The 22,613-nt window shown below is 34.6% G+C and overlaps 1 protein-coding gene across 1 annotated transcript in view; it reads left to right on the top strand.

Annotated features, from left to right (window-relative positions):
• Nucleotides 1-5,750: 5,750 nt before the first annotated feature.
• Nucleotides 5,751-22,613, top strand: part of EYS (eyes shut homolog) — a gene marked incomplete at both ends in the record, with an annotated part of 148,606 nt that continues 131,743 nt past the window's right edge. The window contains 2 exons of the mRNA XM_080700069.1: nucleotides 5,751-6,498; nucleotides 9,303-9,416. Of these exons, the coding sequence (XP_080556195.1) occupies nucleotides 5,751-6,498; nucleotides 9,303-9,416 (862 nt within the window). The remainder of the gene's footprint in view (nucleotides 6,499-9,302; nucleotides 9,417-22,613) is intronic.

Here is a 22,613-nt window from a genome sequence, read left to right as displayed (position 1 = left end):
TTTATTTTCCGTGTTATCTCTCTGTGCATGCAGCATTGCAAGTTCTGATCCCACTCTTGACGGCCTCAGTAGTGGCCTGGCCACCCGGAGAACTCATCCCGACTTTGCTGGCTCCAGCACCGGCCTTGCCTCATGGGAGGCCCCGATCCTGACCTCGCTGGCCCCCGCACCGAACTAACCCCTCGGCTGGCTCCTCTCCAGGCCTCAGAGGCCCAGCACTGGCCTAGCCTCACAACAGGCTCCGATCCCGGCCTTGCTGACCCTGGCACCAGCCTAACCGTTCAGCAGGCTCCTATCCTGGTCTCGTAATTCACAGCTCCATCCTTGCCTCACGGCAGTTTCTGATCCAGGCCTCGCTGGTCCTGGCACTAGCCTTACCACTAGTCCAATCCCAGCCTCGGAGGTCCCAGCACCGGTCTTGCCTCACGACAGGCTTCAGTCCCGACCTTGCTGGCCCCGGCACTGGTCTAACCCTTCGGGTGGCGCCGATCCCTGCCTCGGAGGCCTCGGTAGTGTCCTTGCCTCACGGCAGGCTCTGAATCTGGCTTCATTGGCCCCAGCACTGACCCCACCCCTCGGCAGGCTCCAATCCCTGCCTCGGAGGCCACAGCACCGGATATACCTCAAGGTAGGCTTTGATCCCGGCCTCGCTGGCCCCAGCACCAGTCTAATCCCTCAACAGGCTCCTATCCAGGTCTTGGCAGGCTCCTATCCAGGCCTCAGCAGGTTCTTATCCAGGCCTCTGAGGCCCTGGCACTGGCCTTGCCTCACAGCAGACTCCGATCCTGGCATTGATGGCTCAAGCACAGGCCTAAACCCTTGGCAGGCTCCAAACCTGGCCTCGGAGGCCCCAGCACCAGCCCTGCCTCACGGCATGCTCCATTCCCGGCCTCACTGGCCCCAGCACTGACCTAACCCCATGGCAGGCTCTGATCCCAGCCTCAGAGGCCCCATCACCTGCCTTGCCTCATGGCAGGCTCTGATCCAAGCCCCCTCTTTACCCAACAGGTTGTCCCACGTTCCCGAGGTGTGTGGTGGTAGTATTCTACCTCTGAGGTAATTTCTCCAAAAGTTCCAGGTATTGCGTCAGATCTCTGCCTCCCCAGAGTACTTGCCGTTGCCAATGCGACTGCCTCCACCATTTCAAATCTTTCCCACACTCTTTTCCCATAACGCATAATGTCCAGTGTTCCTAAGCATGTGCAACAGTAGCATTCGACCTTTGGGGTAATTTTCAGAGGATCAGGGTGGGTTGGATCAGGTGTCTGCCTCTTCCAAAGACAAGTCTCCACCGCCATCTTGGCCACTGCTGCTACCGCCGCCTTCCTCCTAGGTCTCCGTTAGACTCTTTCCTTACAGGTGATGTCCAGGATTCTTAAAGATGTAGAGAAGCCTCAGTCCTCCTTCGCGGGGAATTTTCCCAAAAGTTCCAGTTCAGATGTATATGTTTTGTCTGCATCTCCAATATTCTAGCTGCCACCTCAGCCATCTTAACCCCTCTCAAATATTTTTCTTTTTTCTTTTCCTTTTTCTTTTTTTAAATAAGAGAAGAGAGTATGTGTGGTTTGGAGGATGTGGGATCAGGCACACGGTAAAGATGAAAAATTTTTTTTCATTCCGGGTGTGTGGGGAGGGGGTCGCCTAAGGGTGCCACGCCCGTGCCCGCCCATCCGCCTAGGGTCAGGGCTGGCGGCCCGGACCCACTTTTTTTATTTTTAAACACAGTTTCACTGAGTTGTGGAGCACTTCACAAGTTGCTGGGGCTGGCCACAAGCCTTTGATCTTCTTATTTCAGCCTCCCAAGTTACAAGTGTGTCTCATCACATCTGGCTCATCTCTTTTTATTATTTATTTTGAAACAAGGTCTCACTATTACTGTGCTCTGGACTCAACTCTGTAATTCTTTTATTTCTGCCTTTCAAGTACTGAGATTAGAGGCATGCACCATAGCATAATTTATAATCTTATTTTTTTTACAAAGGTATTTGAAGATTTTTATAAATGTATAGGAAAATATTGATGATGGTATCTTAACTATTATGTCTAAGCTCAGCTTTGTTACAGTATTTATCTTCAATCTAATATAAAATGAATACTACTCACGTCATCTAAAATTTATAGTATTTTTTCTATTATATCCTTTAAGCATAGCTATCAAGTAATATTATAGATAAATTTATATACAATGTTATGAATGGTTCTATCATAGTCCTTGGGTTTCTAGATTTCTTGGCTAAAGAATTTATAAAACAGTAATGATAATATCATAAAGAACAAAACTACTTTCTAATCATAACTCCAGAACACACTGAGTATGTACGTATTTTTTCAAAATGAACAGATTACCATCTGACTTGCCACTTTAGAAAAGGTTTGAAGAGTGTTGGAAGAGTCACACACCATTATTCTTACTTCAAGAGTACAAATTATAGAACCTTATTTAAATCTATTCCTGTCTGAAGCTTATATGACTCTAGTTTCTATTTAAATACAAAGCATTTTTTATTCAGTGTGTATAGAAGCAAAATGATCTCATTGTGTTCTTAGTTTTGTTTTTTATGCTATTTTTATTTATTTAAACTTTTCATGAGCCGTAAATGCAATAAATTAAGTCATATTCTCTTTGAAGACATAAATGCACAATAATAAGGGACCAAGAGAGTTCTGAGAAGCACAGGATTAGCCCTGCAGTAATGCAGGCTCACATCTGCAGCCCATCTAAAAATGTCACACAGACCTAATTTTGCTTCAATGCAAACATAATTTGTTTCTCAGCATTTGCAAGGGGAACTGAATTGGTGACGGTTTGAGCCCATTTACTACTTATTTTTATTTTATCTGTTTTAACTAGGCTACTGGGAAAACAATACACCTGTGCAGGCAGGTTGCTACTACTGTAAACTTGTGATTTACAGCCATAAATGCTTTTCAAGACTGCCTAGAATTTCTTTCAGATTTTTCTAATTAAAATTCTCTTATATTTTATTCAGTTTATTTCAATTAATTCTTGTATTTGTTTCTTCCATACTCAGCATATCCTCCAAACATTTCCTCATTCATAAAAATTAGAATTATCCGAAGATATATTCCTCAACTTGCTGACAATTAATTCACATCAGGCATACTTCAAATGCAGTAAATGCCTATGTGATTGGACATCTCTTTCATCTTGCCAGTTTGTCTCTCCACCTGGTGCTTCTGGATTTCCTTCTCTTTCCTTATGTCCACTTTTCAAGACCCAGCATTGTACTGACACTCTCAGTAGACTTCAGCGAAAATATAATCTTCTTTTTAGACAATTCATAATGTCTGTCATATTGATTTGCATATAAATTGGGCTCAAATATATTTGTTTAGGGTAATTTTTAAACTTTTACTGTGATTAATTATTTGTACAGAAACTTCTGCGATGGTTAACACAGATGATATAAATTTGATTGTACTTCACATTTAATTCTATGACAGTTACACTTTTAACTTTTGATGTATTTTAGTATTACAATTCAATTATATAATCTTATATTTATAGACTTATGATGGCCACAACTGAATTTCAAAAATGGTAGCTTATATCTCAGATTTTATTTTTACATGAGCCATTAAGATATTAAATTTACTATAAGTAACTGATATAAATGTATCAATTCATTAAATCACATAATTATTTTAAATAATTTTAATACTACATTAAAATTTCTTGTATATAGAAAATACTGGATTTTGATATTTGACAATTTTGAATTTTAACTTATGGTATATTAAGTAAAATTAATCAATATAAAAACAAAAGCTGAGCCAGGCATGGTGGTCCATGCTTGTTATTCCAGCTGAGACAGGAGGATTGCACAGGTTCAAAGCCAGCCTCAGCTACTTAATGAGGCTCTCAGCAACTTAGTGAGACCCTGATTCAAAATAAAGAATAAAAAGTAGAGTTGGGGATGTACCTTGGGGGAATCCTCCTAGGTTCAATTTACAGTTCCACAAACAAAAATAAAACAAAACAAACAAAACAAAACAAAACCCCCCAAAATTTGCCATTGAGTGACTCATCCATCTTTCCAAAGTCTAATGAAATCTTTAGTGTTACCTTGTCACTTACCTGTCCTTTCTCTTGTCTTTTGTATATAAAAATGGGGGAAATTAAAACCCATGTTGCCTAACAACACAGAACGAATAAATGACATAATTGAGATCCAAGGGGTATATATATATATATTTTTTTGGTGGTACTGGGGTTCCTGGAAGCCCTTCTACCTCCGGGCTACACTCCCAGACCTATTTTATATATATATTTTTTTAAATTTTATTTTATTGGTGCACTGTATTTATACATCATAGTGGGATACAAACTTTTGTAGACATACATGCACACATCGCCCAGTCAGCCCCCACCCGATCCCCACCCCATTCTCTCCCCATCCCTCCTTCCCATGCTTTTGAAACAGGGTCTCTTACGCCAGCGCGGCTGGCTTCGAACCTGCGCGATCCTCCTGTCTCCGCCTCCCAAGTGCGGGGATTACAAGCGTGCGCCACCACGCCCGGCCTAGGGGTATATATTTTTATGTCATTCATTTGCTCTTCTTAGGATTTGATTTTTGCTGTGAATATTACAATTTATTTGTTAAACAACTATTAAGTTAATTTTCACGAAGAAAATCCTCACTATAGTTGATTACTTTAAAAATTGGGTCAGTTCTTAAACTTGCAGAATATCTGTTTTTTGTAATCTGAAAGCAATGAAGCCTTCAAATACAATTCATTCTCTGAATTATTCTTTCACGACAGATGTAAAGGATGAAAGAGGAAGTTAGTACAACACCACTTATAATTATTTTGCTCATCCATTTTACTCTTTCTCTTCTTTCTTTCTTTCTTTCTTTCTTTCTTTCTTTCTTTCTTTCTTTCTTTCTTTCTTTCTCCCTTCCTTCCTTCCTTCCTTCCTTCCTTCCTTCCTTCCTTCCTTCCTTCCTTCCTTCCTTCCTTCCTTTCTTTTTTTCCTTGGTACTGAGTGTGGAAACCAGGGGCTTTCTACCTCCAGGCCATACTCTCAGACATATGTTATACTTTATTTGGAAACAGGGTCTCACTAAGTTGCTGAGACTGGCTTTGAACCTGTGCAATCCTCCTGTCTCAGCCCCCCAAGCACTGGGATTACAAGCCTGCGCCACCACGCCCGGCTTCATTTTATACTTTCTTTTCTCTGTGTAATTGTCATCCTTCTGCCATTTCTTGGGGACATTGGATAAAGACTCATTCTTAGTTTAGTGCTTTTTGTAACACAATTTCTGTAAGTCTTTTATGTATTTGGGAGTTCCATATACTATATTACTATTGAAAAGAACATGATTGTCAACAACACAACTTTAAAGACATGTTTATATGAAAATATTACATGAACATTTTATTAATCTCTATTCATTCTTATTTTGTTTATTTTAATATGGTTTTCTGAAACAGCAAAACAAAGCAAAAGAATACAAAATAAAAATACAAAAAAGCTAAGCATTTTCTATCATTAAAACATCACTAACAGTTTTTTTTTTTCCTGTTTAAAGGCATGTTTAAAACATGAACTCCACAATTCCTTGATCGAATTCTGCTGTCATCAAATAGAAAGGAAATAGAAAAAAATCACAAGGATCCTTGAAGAGCATCACTCCTTGGAAATTTCAGCAATACTTGAAATACAATTTTACAAAAATTCTTTCTTGTATTTTTGTAATTGACTCTAAAATAAAATTTCACAAAAAATGACTAACAAATCAATCATCATTATGAGCTTGGTGGTGCTTCACTACCTCTTTATAAATGGAGAAACAACATGTAAATGGCCATTGGTTCGAGAATGGCATCCATGGCCCTCATCACATGTGGTGAACTGGACACTAACAAACAACTGCCTGGACTTCTACCGAGATTTCTGCGTTGGGAGTTTAAACACCGAAATAAATATTTGGGGCAATCAAGTTATTCCACAGATTTGCCCTTTGCAGATTCAGTTAGGAGACATTCTTGTAATTTCTTCTGAACCATCTCTTCAATTTTCTGAGATAAATTTGATGAATGTTTCTGAAACATCTTTCATTGACTGTCTTCAAAATATCACAACTGAAGATCAGTTACTTTTTGATTGCAAACTAAAAGGGACTCACACTGTTAATCCTCTGTGGTTGAGTGCTGGGACACATTATTTTATCACAGTAACAGCAAGTGGTCCATCACTTTGTCAACTGGGACTGCGGCTAAACGTGACAGTGAAACAACAGTTCTGTCAGGAATTTCAAAGTTCAGAGTTTTGCTCTGGGCATGGTAAATGTCTTAGTGAAGTTTGGAAAAAGACATATAGCTGCCACTGTCAGCCTCCATTTGCTGGAAAATACTGTCAAGAACTTGATTCATGTTATTCTACACCATGTAAAAATAATGGCAGTTGTATTAATAAAGGAGAAAAATGGAATAAGCAAGGTTATGAATGTATCTGTCACCCACCATTTACAGGTAAGATTTATTTAAGTCCTAAATATTTGTGAACTATAAACAGATTTCATAAGCTATTAGTATAAAACAAGCTACACATTAAATTGTGGGGCTTTTTTTTTAGAATGAGAAAAATTTGGATTCTGGACATAAAAAGCAATCAGGAACCTTCTAATTTATTTTTGGCATATTGAAACAATTCTTAGAAACTTGAATTCTTTATCCTAAAATATTTATTTTCATATATTTTGCTATATCTGCTATTGATATCAATATATCAAAATTAAAGATGTCAGAATTATATAAAAGATCTTAGTCACTGAATGATGCAGTTCCTATACACATGATATTTGCATAGAAAGTTCTATATAAGGTGAAAAAGAAATACGTATCTGAATAGAACAAGTTATGTGGTTATAAGTTATGTGGTTGTGGAGGAACACTGAAATATTGAAATTATTCACTAGAGTTGGAGAAGAAAAGATTTTAGCCAAAAAAATGTTTCTAGTGGATATCTATAAAGTTACAGATAATGTATGTCATCTATGATGCCAAGGATGGAAACAATATTATAATAACCTGTTAATAAATGGTTTTAATAAAGTTAAGGGAAGTTTGATAGATGATGAAACCAGATAAAAGCAATCTAAAAGCAATGCAAATTATGCTACTTGATGCTAAAGTAAGAGGTAAAAAAAATATAAGCAATTTCTACTGGCGAGCTTACTAGGGAAATTTAGATAATTAAAGAGAAAGATTGAAAAAATGTGGAGAATATTTAATGGTAAGAAATTTTTGAATTTTTTAAATAAAGTTCAGACCTGACACTGAAAATTACAAGGGAAATGAATAAATCCAAGATGATCTAACAAAGTGAAATATTTCCCATGGCTGGTAATAATAATACCAGAAAACAACAGACTAGTCATAGGTTTTGGTCATCAAAGAGGAAGAGGGTGAGCAGAGGAGTGGGATGGAACTGAAATGCTGCTGGTCAGGCCCTAGGCAACTGCAGCCAGGTCCTTTTCCCCTGGGCCAGGGGCTGGTTCTACTGCAGCCAAGCTTGAAGAAATTGTGATTTCATATTTGGAATGAAATTGGCAATTGACTGTTCTGACATTGATAAGAAAAGGTGCAAGTTCCTCAGTTATCCATGCTGTCATATATCAAGAAATTAAAATTAAGGCAAGTAAAAGAAAATGTGAAAGCACAAAACACTTAACTTTCTGTTTGGGTGAATAAAGATTATTTTCTTGAGAATTCCTGATGTAGACATTTTAACCTACCCAAAGAATATTTTATAGACTTTCTCTCATGCTCAGAAAATTAACTTGCGTTACCTAATTCATATGTTTTATGGAATATTATTTCAGTGGTCTTATTGTACCTGAGTAGAGTGGTTTGTTCATTATTCAACTTTTTTTTTGTAAAAACAACTATAGGAGAATTACATAATCAAATATAACTACAATAAAATATCTAAACCTTACTTTTACATTAAACATACTCTATTATACCATTTTAATTATATATAATTATTTTGATTTTAAAATGTCAGAAGGCACTAACATATTAGAAATTGAGAATATCAACTGTATTAGTTTGCAGTTGTTTCCATAGAAAGTACCATAGGTTGAATAACTCAAACAATAGAAATTTAATTTTCAATATCAAGTTGGCAGGACTAGTTTGTTCTGAGGTATCTCTCTTTGATTCATGGAATGATATCTTTTCTCAGGATCTTCACACTGGCTTTTATTTTTTAATATCTGTGTTCAAATTTTTTCTTCTTACAATCAGACTAGTCAAATGTACTAAGACTCATCTTTATGACTTTACTTAACTGTAATCACTTCTCTAAACACTCAATATCTATAAAATAAGGTTATAGTCTAAGACACTGGGTGTCAAGGCTTCAACATGTCAATTTGAAAAATAGAGGAGGCCATAAAACTCACTAAAATTGAAATCAGAAGTGGGTTACTGAATATTCCACTGTTAATTCAGCTGATATTTATTTATATTTCCAATATGTCAAAGGTTATTTGGAGATAAATGAAGAGACATCTTAACATTCCTGTAGCAGAAATTTTAGTAGATAAATATTTCAAAAGCAAAAACTGCTTACAAATTAAATTAGAACTCATTTAAACATGGTGAATGCAAGCAAATTGCCAAATTATATGCAGCTGTTTATAGGAACCATTGTATCCTTGCCCCACCATAGGATTTCCCAGGAACATTCCTCTACTAAGTATATTATAAACTAATTAAATATATATAGAGAAAACTATGATATGAAAAGCTATCACATGTTATATATTGGGACCACAATAGTATATGTAAGTGGGATTTAGAAAATTTAGCATAACAGCAAGTGCAAGTGTAGAATTCATTAGTTTTTACAACTTTTGAGAATCCAGTTCGGTGTTTCTCCTTTTGAGTTGGTTCCTTGTTTAGCGAATATATTTAAATATATTTAAACACTTCACTTTGTAAATTACCATTCTTGTGGTTATAATCTACAATAATACTTACATAAGAATATCATTAAAATGTGATTAGATTTAAATTATAAAAATTAAAGTTCTAGTATCAACAACTGAAAATATTTGAACATTATAATGGTATGAAATGACAAAAGCCCTGATGTTAAATATTAGAGCTAATATTTTGTCTCAATTTAAATATAACATTATGTAATATTTTATAATTAAAATTATATATTACCTAACATTTCACATTTTAACCATTAAATTATTAAGAAAAAACGATGATAATAATCAACTATTTAGATACACTGAGATATTTTTTATTTTTTAAAGGTAAAAACTGTGCAGAGATAATTGGACAATGTCAGCCACATATCTGTTTTCATGGGAACTGCAGCAACATTACTTCAAGTAGTTTTATTTGTGAATGTGATGAGCAATTTTCAGGTAAAAGTTTTACATATGTATGTTTTATATACATATACACAAAAATTAACTTCATCTTATTTGTTTCAAACATAAGTTAAAGCAGCTTATTAATAATTGAAAAATATAATTTTAGAGGTTATGTACTGTGACATCTATTATGGATGGGTTTAAATGATTCTGCTAAGTGTTCTATAATATAAGAAGAATTTAAACAAGCTTTCATATTTCTTTTCTATCATGATAAAATATATTTCAAACCTAATTACTAAAATACTTTTAGAAACAATGCACATTTTGCATAATTATATCTAACATTTCTTTAGATAATATAATTAGAGAAAAACTTATTTTATGAAAAGTAAATTTTTATTCATCTCAAATAAATTTAAGGAAAGAAAATTAAATCTTTGTTTAAACTAATAGTTTCTTAGCTATTAAAAGTTTAATTGGTGAAAGTATCTTTAAACCATTCCCATCTCATTTCTGCTCTTTTTTTTTTTTTTTTTTTTTGGCTGTGCGTGTTACAGGGGATGGAACCTAGGGGCTTTCTAACTCCGGGCTACATTCCCAGACCTATTTTATATTTATTTCAAAACAGGGTCTCACTACATTACTGAGATCCTCGCTAAATAGCTCAGTCTGTGTGGTCCTCCTGTCTTGGCCTCCCATGTACTGGAGTTACAAGCCTGTACCACCACGCCTGGCTTTCATCCCTGAACTCTTAAGAATCCCATTTTTTTTTTTTTTTTTTAAATCTGGGGATGGAACCCAGAGGCATTTGACCTCTGAGCTATATACCTCCTGCCCTATTTTTTATTCTTTATTTTGAAACAGGGTCTCACTTAGTTGCAGAGGACCTCACTAAGTAGCTAAGGCTGTCTGCAAACAGCAAGCATCCGGTTTTAGCCTCCCAAATGCTGGGATTACAAGCGTGCACCACCACGCCCGTCTCAATCCCATTCTTTTTTAATGTAGCTTAATTTCAGAGTATCTGTCCCTCTTCAAAATGCTTCTGGACTGTTTTAGCTCCAGTGGGAATCAGAAATGTAAAGACTACTTTCACAGGAGCTAAAATAATATTTATTTCTTTTACCATATTCCAGAGACTGTTAATGTCCACTTGAGTTGAGAGTGATTTGAAATTTTGGCATAGTACCTTGGCTACTTTTCCTAGTAAAAGGAGTTGGTAATTACAATACAAAAAGTAAGAATCCCATTTTTTTTAGAAAAATCTTTTTTAATGTTTTTCTCTCAAGTTTTTTTCTATTCTCAAGATAGGTTTTGACTTAAAACATGCTTTAGACAGCCTGATTACCATGTTCTTCTCACCAAAATAGGTAGGTTAAAGTAGTTACAATCACATTATATTAAAATATTTATTGGCTGGCAGATCAATTTCATTAAATAGGCAAAGAATATTTCTCTACTAGAATATTCTAAATAAAATACTTTCTGAAGAAAATAATTGTGACTTTACCTCTGCCAAGCAAATAAGCAAAATTTGAATATTTTATAGTGATTATTTAAATGTTAAAATTAAGTGGAAATTTATTTCCTGAAGATTAAATTTTTAATATATTACTATTTTTTATATTTTATTGGTGCATTAGAATTGTACTTCATAATGAGGTTTTAAATCCTACAAATAATCATGCACACAGGCCTTCTATGATTCCCTTAGATGAGTATCCACCCCAACTTGGACATAATAGCAAGATTGATAATGATACTTTATACACAAACACCATCATTTGAATAATTTTCTTTAATTTTCTTATAAAATTAACTACAATCCTCTTCACATTTTCATTTATTCTTAATTTGAAACTAGTAGTAGTAGTAGTAGTAGTAGTAGTAGTAGTAGTAGTAGTAGTACTGGGGTTCCTGGAAGCCCTTCTACCTCCGGGCTACACTCCCAGACCTATTTTTTTATATTTTTTTATTTGGAAACAGGATCTCTTAAGCCAGCGCGGCTGACTTCAAACCTGCGCGATCCTCCTGTCTCACCTCCCAAGCGCGGGGATTACAAACGTGTGCCAACATGCCCAGCATTAATTTGAAATTATTAAATACTTTCATTGACACTTCTTCTGCCATACCATTTTTCAATGGAAACATTTTCATTATATACACGTTTGCCTCCGTGTTAATCTCAAAAAAATGTTTGCAAAAGGAAAGGTATTCTCTTCAATCTTTTTGTTATTGTGGTTTGTAGATGAAATATTTACATTTACTCTATTTGCTCTATTCAGAATTTATTTATTTTGTTTCTAATATAATTTCCATGGTACATTGTATTTATACATTGTATTTGTAATGAGGTTCAGGGTGATTGAACATATATGCATAGGGCACCTATTGAGTTTCTCCCCAGATCTCACTGCACTCCCTATTCTTCCCCTCTTGCTCTGTTATTGAGATTAGCATTGATAATTTTCTACATGTATATAGCAAAATTTGAAGTGTTTTCTTTAACAAGCCTTCTTCCCCTTGCCCCACCTTTTACCCCTAATCTCCTCCATAGCTTCATTGGGGTTTCTCCTCCTTTATCTCAAGTCCTCATTTCCTCCTCTCTAGCTTTCACATGTGAGGGAAAATATATAATAACCCTTCACTTTCTGACACTGGCTCATCTCACCTAACATAATAGTCTCTAGTTCCATCTATTTTCCTGCAGAAGTCATAATTTTGTTTTTCTTTATGGCTGAGTAAAATTTCATTGTTTCTATACACCACAGTTTTGTAATACATTCATCTGTTGATGAGCACCTAAGCAGGCTCCATAATTTGGCCATTGTGGATTATGCTGCTATAAATATGAACATGCATGCATTACTATAATAGTTGGACTTTAATTCCTTTGGAAAGATACTCAGCAATGGTATATGTGGGTCCTATAGTAGTTTCTTTCTCAGTCTTGTGAGGAACCACCATACTGGTCTTTATAGCAAAGGGACTAATTATTGATTCTATCCACTGTTGTATAAATGTTTTTTTTTCCTAAAAATGGAAAAAAGTTCCTATTTTCCCACATCCTCGCTGGCACTTATTGTTTATATTCTTGATGATTACCATTCTAACAGATTGGGTTAGATAAAACTCAATGTAGTTTTGATTTGCATTTTCTTGATTACTAATAATGTTGAATACTTTATGTATTTATTGATCATTATATTTCTTTTGTATATTGTCTTTTCAGTTCAATCATCCATTTTAAATTGGGTCATTTGTATTGTTTAGTCTTACATTTTTAAAGTTATTTGTATATTTTATTTATTAGTCCTATATGAGAAAAGTAGCTGGTAAAAATCTCCTATGCTGTATGCTCTTCAGACTTTTGATGGCTTTCTTTGTTGCACAGAATGTTTTTTCCATTCCACTTATTAATTCTTGCTTTAATTTCCGGAGCTTTGGGTATCTTATTGAGGACGTTTCTTCCAATGCCTTTTCTTGTAATGCAAGGTCACTGGTTTAATTGCCAGGTCTGTGCAAGGTGAGTGGTTGGGGTTTAATTTCATTCCTCTGCAAATGAATAGCCAGTTTTCCCAGCACCATTTGTTGAAGGCTATATTTTCTCCAGTGTATGTTTTTGGCACCTTTGTTAAAAATCAAATGGGTGTAAGTATGCGGATTTGTTTCTGAATTTTCTATTCTGCTCCATTTGTCAATGTGACTATCTATCTCTGTGTCAATTGTCACATTGACAAATGCTGTTTGATTACTATAGCTCTAGAGTATTATCTGAAACTATGTATTTTGATGCCTCTAGCATGGTTCTTATTGCTGAGAATTGCTTTGGCTATTCTGGCTGTTTTGTTTTTTCATTTGAATTTTAAGATAGGTTTTGCTAGCTCTGTGAAGAATGACATTGGTATTAATAGAAATTGCATTGAATTCATAGTTCACTTTTGGTTGAGTGGCCCTCTTTCATAATATTTATTCTGCCTACAAAAAGAATGGAAGGTCTTTCCATCTTCTAAGATATTATATTTTTAAAAATAATTTATATTTTATATTGAAAGCATTTTATCTCCTTCATAAAATTTAATCCTAAGTATTTTTAGACTATTATGAATGAAATTATTTCTGAATTTCTTTTTCAGTACATTCATGGTTGGTGTATAGAAATGCTAATGATCTTTTAAATTGATTTTTGTATTTAGTTCCATTGCTGAATCTGTTAAACATCTTTAGAAGTCTTCTGTTTGATGATTTAGATGTTTATTTTGTTTATTTGTTTGTTTATTTGTGTGTTGTTTATTGATCTTCTAAGTAAAACATCATGAATTTTTTTGATAAGCATTTACCAAGGCAATTTTCATGAAATAAGTAATTTCTATTTTGACTCTTTTAAATTTTTAACTAAATTTAGATTTTGCATAGTTACAGTCTTTTCAATTCATTTCTATTTTGTTTTCTACATCAATTTATCCAGAAAATATGAGTCCCTCAAATGTTGCTAGCTATTTCAAAGGAAAATTACAATATTTAAAATCAAACAAACTTTTGAACTCTCATCACTGAATTTAAATGTCTTCTTTGTAGTATGAAGGAATAAATTTTCATGTAATAAAAGGCAACTCACTAAAATTTTCAAAAGCTATTTTGAAAATTTTTTATGAAAATTATGGAAGTTTTTATGAAAATTTTTAATGAAAGTTATAAAAATTATTTATTTATTTATTTATTTATTTATTTATTTATTTTGGTGGTACTGGGGTTCCTGGAAACCCTTCTACTTCTGGGCTACACTCCCAGACACCTATTTTTTATATTTTTATTTGGAAACAGAGTCTCTTAAGCCAGCAAGGCTGGCTTCGAACCTGCGCAATCCTCCTGTCTCCGCCTCCTAAACCCGGGGATTACAAGCATTTGCCACCATGCATGCCTAGCATGAAAAATATTTTAACAAGATAAAATATTTGAAGGATTCTTTCACTAGATACGAAAACCTCCATGGCATGCTTAGTTTCATACTTATTCTTCAGAGACCTAAAAGTTTCTGCAATCCAGATGTTGATAAACAGCAGTAAGAAAAAATACATTCTTCATGTTATAATTTTTCCAATAGGTTTGTGACGAAAATACAATTCCAATACTTTATGTATATTTAACATTTATAAATGTTGCATATATAACTTTACTTGAATTATGTGATATTACAACTGATTTGGGTCAAATATGTTTTGTATGTACACAAAAATAACTTCTAAGAATTATTTTAGGTTCCATAATTTTCTGAATTAGATCAAAACCAACATTTATAGTAGTTGATGTTTCCTCAGCTAATGTGTGTTTTTAGTTTTCATAAGTCAATAGTACCCTATGGTGAATCATTAATAGAGACATAATTTAAGGGTGAATTATATATTCATTATTCATATTCTGGGGAACCAAATTCAAACCATAATTTTATTAAAATGTAAATTTTACTTTTGAATTTATTACATTGTATATATTTATTTTAGAGAAAGAAACATTCATTGGTATAGAATAAAATATGTAAATAGTTGTATATTTATACCAATAGCTGCCAAACTTTGTTTCTATGAAGGTCAAACAGTAAATATTTTAGACTTTTGGCACCATATGGTTTGTATCCCGGTAACTCAAATATTCTGCTGAAGTAGGAAAACAGTCATAGACTATGTAAATGAATGAACTTTGCTGTTTTTATTAAAACTCATTTCAAAAATAAAAGGAAGGTCATGTTTGGCTCACATTATGGTATACTGACAATACTTTCTTCATGCTTTCAATGAATGACCAAATCACCTGTATTGCAAGAACATATAGATTAAGCTCTATATCAAGAATACTCAGACTCAATTTTCCTGTCATATATAACATGAAGATAACTCAAAATTTTGTAAGGTTCCACCGAATCAGTTTGATGATAATCAGGTGGCTGTACACTGGCAGGGCAGAATTTTCATTATCTTTCTGTTCTGCCACCGGAAGGATTTAGCTCTTTGTGACTTCTGGGGTCTTCAATGCCCCACAAATTATCCTTAAATGAGATATCTAATGTACTTGAACCTGAAAAGCATTGGGGAAAAAAGTCATCAGAGTTAATTTCTCAGACAGACCTCATATTAAAATGATTTTTTTCATTATATAACAAACTCCTAAAAAGTCATGAGATTTAAAGTATATTAATTTAATAATTCACTGAACCCATTTTTGTTCATTTTAATGCAACTATGAAAAATAGTACTTGATCTAAAAATCTAGAACAAATGGTAATTTGATATTTGAAAGAATTACTTTAAATTATATTCAGATTCTGTGAATATAAACTGTGCTATACTGAGGAAAGTAGGATGATGACACAATTAAAGGTCTTATTATCTATAGTAAGGGTTTTATTTTGCATTATTCTATAAATTAAAGACAGCCAAAGGTGTACAAAAAGTAACCTATTTTTAAACTTTACAAAACATATATTTATTTTGTTATCTCCTTTTTATTTTCTTATTGGTTTCTTCAAAAACTTTTATATAAATATATATATATACATATATATATAATAAATCATAATTAACTATGGATATCTTATGTGATTTATAAAACAAAGTTTATATATTGAGATCAGGCTTCAATGAATCATATTAAAAGTCCAGAATCTTTGGATTTTGAGGAGACTTATGTGGTTATAGCATTCTTTAATTTTATTTCCAACTGAGAATTTTGAATTCATTGTTTAGCATATTAAAGCTATCATGAATTGAAACAGTTTAATGACCTATTTCAAATGCAGCTTTTAATCATTACAGCAAAAATAATCATGTAGCATACACTACTCCTATTTAAAAACTGATGAGCTTTTAGAAAAACTTATTCCTCTATGTGCCTTTATGTTTTTATCTCTTTCAAACTCACTATAATGTATAATTGCATAATTTCAATTGCATCAATAAATGCAAATTAGAAATATAAATAAATAAATTATCCAATGTTACCAGAAGCAGGTAATCAACTCAAAAAATAAAATAAAATAAAAAAACATATTTCTGAATTTTCAAAACTTCAATTGTAGGGAAATAGACTATAAGTAGCATGAATAATAATAATTTTGAGTTCAAACTATAATCTTAGAGATTATAAAAGTAAAATTAAGAATTAAAGTCTAGATAAATTCCATAAAACATATTATTTGTTGTAACCTCAAAATATTAATTCACTCATTACAAACTGATTTAGTCTAATTTGATAACTTCATAAGATTTATTGCAAAAAATATAAAAATGTGATTGTTTAGAAATTCAAAAAACATTAAAGTGCTCATGCTATATATTACTAGTTTCTGACACACATTTCAAATATGAATTTGATGTTGAAACTGACATGACATTGGAGGAATAACTGTTTTTCAGAGTGTGGTATCTTCAGGGATTATTTTTAACAAGAAGCAAGAATTCCAATCTGACTAGTGGAGAATAGTTCAAGGCATTTTGCTTTAATCAGAAGGTAGAAAGAGTTATTTCAAATATAAAGTAGACCACATTTGCATAATCCTCACCAGTGGGTAGAATTTATGGAGAATAGAATTTATCTCACAGAAAGGAAAGCTGCCTGGTTCTAAATCAGATATCATGTTCTTAATATTTAAGAAGTGAGCTATAATCTTATTTTGAGAGCCAGTTCTAATAAAGGTTGGAAAATTAATCTTGGTCAACTCAATTCTATCTCAAGCCCCCTTCCATGTAAAGAACTCTTTCTTGCTCTTATAAGTGAAATTTTAAAAATATATTTTAGTTATATGAGTTGATAAGCATACTGCAAGTCAAATCAGCTCTAAAGTTTAGCATTATAAAGTTGAAATTATAGCATATTATTATTATTTTTTATTTATTTTTTGGTGGTACTGGGGTTCCTGGAAGCCCTTCTACCTCCGGGCTACACTCCCAGACCTATTTTAATTTATTTTTTAAAAATTTATTTTTATTGGTGCATTGTAATCATACATCACATTGGAATATAAGACGTGAGAGGATATACAAGTACACATCATCCAATTAGCCCTCATTCAGTCCCCATCCCATTCCCTCCCCCTCCCTCGATCCCATGCTTTTTTTCTGATTAACTTTGATACATGTGTTTATGTACCTCCTGCTTTTTAAAGAGGCTCCACCCTCCCCTATTCCATACCCTCTGATTGGTCACCTTAATTGCTTCACTATAGGGCCCTTTCTATAGCTCAACCACTTCCTGTTGCCTGTTTCCTCCTCCTAGTTATTGCTGATTAGGGGAAGCATCTGGTTTTAATTTTCTGCGATATTTCTCTGTGCATGCCGCGTTGCAAATACCGATCCCACTCTTGAAGGCCCCAGTTGTGGCCTGGCTACCCGGTGGACTGATCAGACCTCACTGGCTCAAGCTGCGGCCTTGCCTCACAGAAGACCCTGGTTCTGGCCTCGCTGGCCCCGAAACTGGCCTAACCCCTCAACTGGCTCCAATCCTGGCCTCGGAGACCCCAGCACCGGCATAGCCTCACGGCAGGCTCCGATGTTAGCCGATGGCCCCGGCATCGGCCTAACCCCTCAGCATGTTCCTATCCAGGCCTCGGAGGCCTCAGTAGCGGCCTTGCCTCATGGAAGGCTCCGATGCCAGCCAGTGGCCCCAGCACCGGCCTAACCCCTAAGCAGGCTCTGATCCTGGCCTCGGAGGCCCCAGCACCGGCCTTACCTCACAGCAGGCTCCGATCCCAGCTTTGCTGTGTCCGTTGCCAGCCTCACCCCTCGGCAGGCTCTAATCCGAGCACCCTCTTTGCCCAACTATTTGTCGCACATTCTCGAGGGTGCATGGTGGTGGTAGTATTCTGCCTCTGGGGTCATTACTTCAAAGGTTCCAGGTGTAATGTATCAGATCTTTCCCTCCCCTGAGTACTTGCCACTGCCATTGCCACTGCCTCCACCATTTCAAATCTTTCCCAAGCTCTTTATCTACTCTTATTGTTGTCCAGTCTTCCTCAGCATGCGCGACAGTAGCATTCAACCTTTGGTGTAATTTCTCCAAAAAAAAAAAAAAGAGGTTGGTAGGCTCCGATTTCTGCTTCTCCTGAATACAATTCTCCACCGCCAACACAGAGACCACTTTCAGCACCGCCTTTCTCCTTGGTCTCTGCTAAAGTCTCTCTCCTTACAGGTGATGTCCAAGATTCTTAACAATGTAGAGAACAAGCAGTCCTCCTTAGCAGGGAATTTTTCCAATAATTCCAGTTCATTTGGATAAATTTAGTCTGCATCTCCAGTATTCTGGCATCTGCTACCTCCTTGACCCCTCTCTGATATTTTCCTTTTTTCTTTTTCTTTTCCTTTCTTACAGGGTCCTTCCTGGTGGAGAGGGGTTTGCCTAGGGGTGCCCCACCAGCGCCTGCCCACCCGCTCAGGGTTGGGGGCCCAGGGGCCTGGACCACGGGGTTCTTCCGGGTGGAGGGGAGGGGGGTCGCCTAGGGGCACCCCGCCAGCGCCTGCCCACCCGCCCAGGGTCGGGGGCCCAGGGGCCCGAACCACCTAGCATATTATTTTTGAAACAATATAAAGAATTATGTATATAGTTTTCCAAGGAATTGAATAAAAATGAGTTCATAAAGTTTATAATAAATTATTCTTGCTTTTAAATTGTAAGACTTCATGTTACAGTATTTTCTTTCTTCTTTATTCTCTGATCACTATGATCCTTATCAATTGATGCTGGACTATATTTCCAAGCATAGCATAAAACACAGTAACATAATGCTAAAAATCCAGGTTATATATCCAATTATTAATCAGATGATTGCCCTTGTCCTTCAGAAATTTTCTGTATTCATTGAATCAGGTAACTCTTTAATGACTCTTAAGAAAATGCTTCAAAAGAAGAGACATTTAAGACAAACTATAATCAAGTGTGTGTAACATCTTAATTTTCCAAATGTGCTTTTAAGTTACTTTCTATCTTAAAAGACAATTTTCATTTTGTTTATATTATATAGTGGAAAGAAGAAAGAAGATACATAAGCCTAATTATGAAGCTCTAGAACACTAATACGCAAATCTTACTTCTCTGATCTCTTATTATTTCAGCTATATTAAGAGGGAAATAAAGTACACCTTTCCTCTGTCCTACGTGGAATGAGTAACACACTGCATAGCCATGGTTAATAGTGCTGTTGTTTGAATTAAAGGGATCTGTGCTCTGAGATTATCTCTACAACTTCTTGGCTACTTTATCTTTAGAATAGTATTTATGCTCTCTAAACTCCAATTTTCTAATATGTAAAATTATATGAAAAGTATCAGTATCAATCTCAGTAATTCTCCTGAAGATTAAAATAAAAACCTAAAGTACTAGGTAAATCAATATATGTGCAATGAGCAGTCAATTTTATCTGTTGCTACTTTGGCTATTGTCATTCAATGTTTATTTCTTTTGTTTTGCTAGACCAATCAAATCCATGATCCTTTTTTCTGACATTCCATTATGCAATTGACCTCCATCTACTTTTATAAACAGGTTTTAATACTTTTCTAAACCAATCATCTGCTCTAATAAAATAATTCTAATGCTGGTGTTAAAAGCATGTCACATTTTTTTCTATTGCTCATATTGTTCAAATTTTCTAAAATGGAGTCTTTCTTTCCTTTACTTCTCCAAAATCTACCTTCTTTATTCCTCCTCTTGATTTACAAAGTCCTTGACAGCAGGACCTGGAATTTATTCAAATTTATAGCCATATCAAGTAGCTCATATAAGGTATTGAATAAATGTTTGATAATGAAGACAGTAAGAAATAGTGGGGATGTTCTTAATCTTAAAGGAATTTCAAAGTATTATGATTCTCTTCTGACAGACATACTTTGGAGTAAGTATGAAGCAACTTTTTTGAAACCGGGATTCACAGAATTATAGTGAATACACTCTTATAGTGAAATATACTCTTATTACCAAATGTAGAAGAAGAAAACGGGGTTTTCTCTCCATATTTTATTAGGATGTCAGAGGAAATATTTTAAAAATATGTCATCTCTTAAAAGTGAAATATATGCCCTGGCTACAAACAGCCATATGGAAAATATTAGCACATCCTTATTTTTTTATTCAGTATGCTCAATTTTCATACTATGAAAATTACATCACTGATTTCTTTGTTTTTAGAGTGAAAAGATGCAAAAACTATTTTTTGCTTTGTAATATGGAATTGTAGAAAGCTATCATTGGTGACAGATGTTCTATACATTGCAGTGATACTGCTTATATAATTGTGATAATTTTCCACTTTTGATTTGTCAGTTTCAGTGATTTACAAATCACTTGACAACTGCCTGAAAATGACTGATGTTTTTCTTATATTAAGTAATTTCTGCTGGTAAAGTTTAAGTCTTTTAATGCATTCTTGAATTGTGCTGGAGGCTGAATACTTTCTTTGTTCAACTAAACAGGTGCGACAGTTTATAGAATTCCATGTAGAAGCATCTATCTAATTACTCCATCTTGGGACTTTGAAATGTGGTTTATGAGGAAAAAAACTACAAACTTATTTTTAGATACATGAACATTTTTGAACATATGGCTTCAATTTTTATTTAGTATAAAACTTTGAAATTGAAAGTTGAGAAAGTTTAATTTACAAAAATTTTACGTTTGTTTTGTAGGAAACTTGCCTACTTTATTTTGTCTGTTGATACTCAATTACATTACAATTTCAAATGCTGGCTCTAACACCATTATGCAAAATTACTAATGTATCATATCTCTTTCAATACATAGATTCATACCTTATTTCTTTAAAAATAGTCATTTGCTTGAGTGATTACAAATTCCAAAATTTTGCAGACTGCTCCATCATGATCAGGGTTACCTTAATAATCCAATCAACCTTATATTGTAATGGTTCAGAAGTAGTTTTAGAAATGAACTGAACTATATGAAAACTCGCACATTCAAGACAACCATTTGCCAATGATTAATACATTCTGAACTCAAAATGCCATAATTCAGTGAAAATTTAGTGAAGTTTACACATAACTTAAAAGATATCAGAAAATTAAACTAAGGATGTAAGCTCAATAGCACATCCATTGAGTAAGTATGGAAAAGAAAGTTTTTTTCTGTCATTTATGTATTTAGTTTTCTTGTATTCTTATATGCTTGTCTAAATAACTTTGACATATTGATGTCTATGAAAAAAATGTACTGAGTCAGAATTTATGGAACACAGTTTATAGATTTCTTTCTATTTCCCATAACAAATATGTGTATTATGCCAGATGAACTTGATTTTGGCTTTTAAAGCTCTGTGTTTCACATCAGGGACAAGGTTGTAAGGAACTATAGTTTTTCTGATTCTATCATGCTTGCCTGATGGCAAGCAATTCCTCCTATGGTATTGTAATCTACATTTTTCTACTTATTTTACTTAACGTATTGCTCTTATTGGTTATTATACTTGCATAGATGTTGGGGTGTGTGCATACAGCGCCTAAAGAGATGCAGCCTCCCTCGGCCTGAGTGACCTGCAGGCTAAGGCAAAGCTTTAGGTAAAGTTTAAGAACTTCTGCAGTAAAATGATTCAGCAGAAAAGGGGCTAAGATGGCGCCTGGAGGAAGCTACAAAGGCGTGGTTTCCCCATTCATTATGGGTTGGGAGACTGAGCAGTTTTTCCCTTTTTACCTTTAAAGGAGCTTCCGCACATATGAATGGCTCATGTACTGGCCTGGAATTGGCTGTGAACTACGTGCTAGTGATCTTTATCCCAATAGGTTAGGCTATTTCCCATTGGAAATTCCCCTCGTGGTTTTGTGATATATATATATATATATATATATATATATATATATATATACACATATATACATATATACATATATACATACATATATATACATATATATACATATATATACATATATATATGTTGCTTGAGATCTTGCTTGACTTGACTTGACTTCCGGCTTGTGTGTTCGAGCCATCGGCATTCAACCTTCTTGATCAGCACCGCCACTGACGGGGGTCAGGACCCTGTCACATAATAAAATTTTATTTGTTAAGAACTAAAGACCAAACAATTTTTAGCTACTTAAAGCATGCAACAAATAGTTCTATAATACCTAAGGAATTGTGTATGTACTAAACTTACTAAACTGCCTTTTTTTTTTTGGTGGTACTGGGGACCTTCTACCTCCAGGCTACACTCCCAGACCTATTTTATATTTTATTTGGAAACAGGGTCTC

This window comes from Muscardinus avellanarius (genome assembly GCF_963383645.1).
Source record: "Muscardinus avellanarius genome assembly, chromosome: 8".
Lineage (NCBI taxonomy): Eukaryota > Metazoa > Chordata > Mammalia > Rodentia > Gliridae > Muscardinus > Muscardinus avellanarius.
The sequence above is the reverse complement of the archived record's forward strand: the minus strand, read 5'-3'. Positions and strand labels throughout refer to the sequence as shown.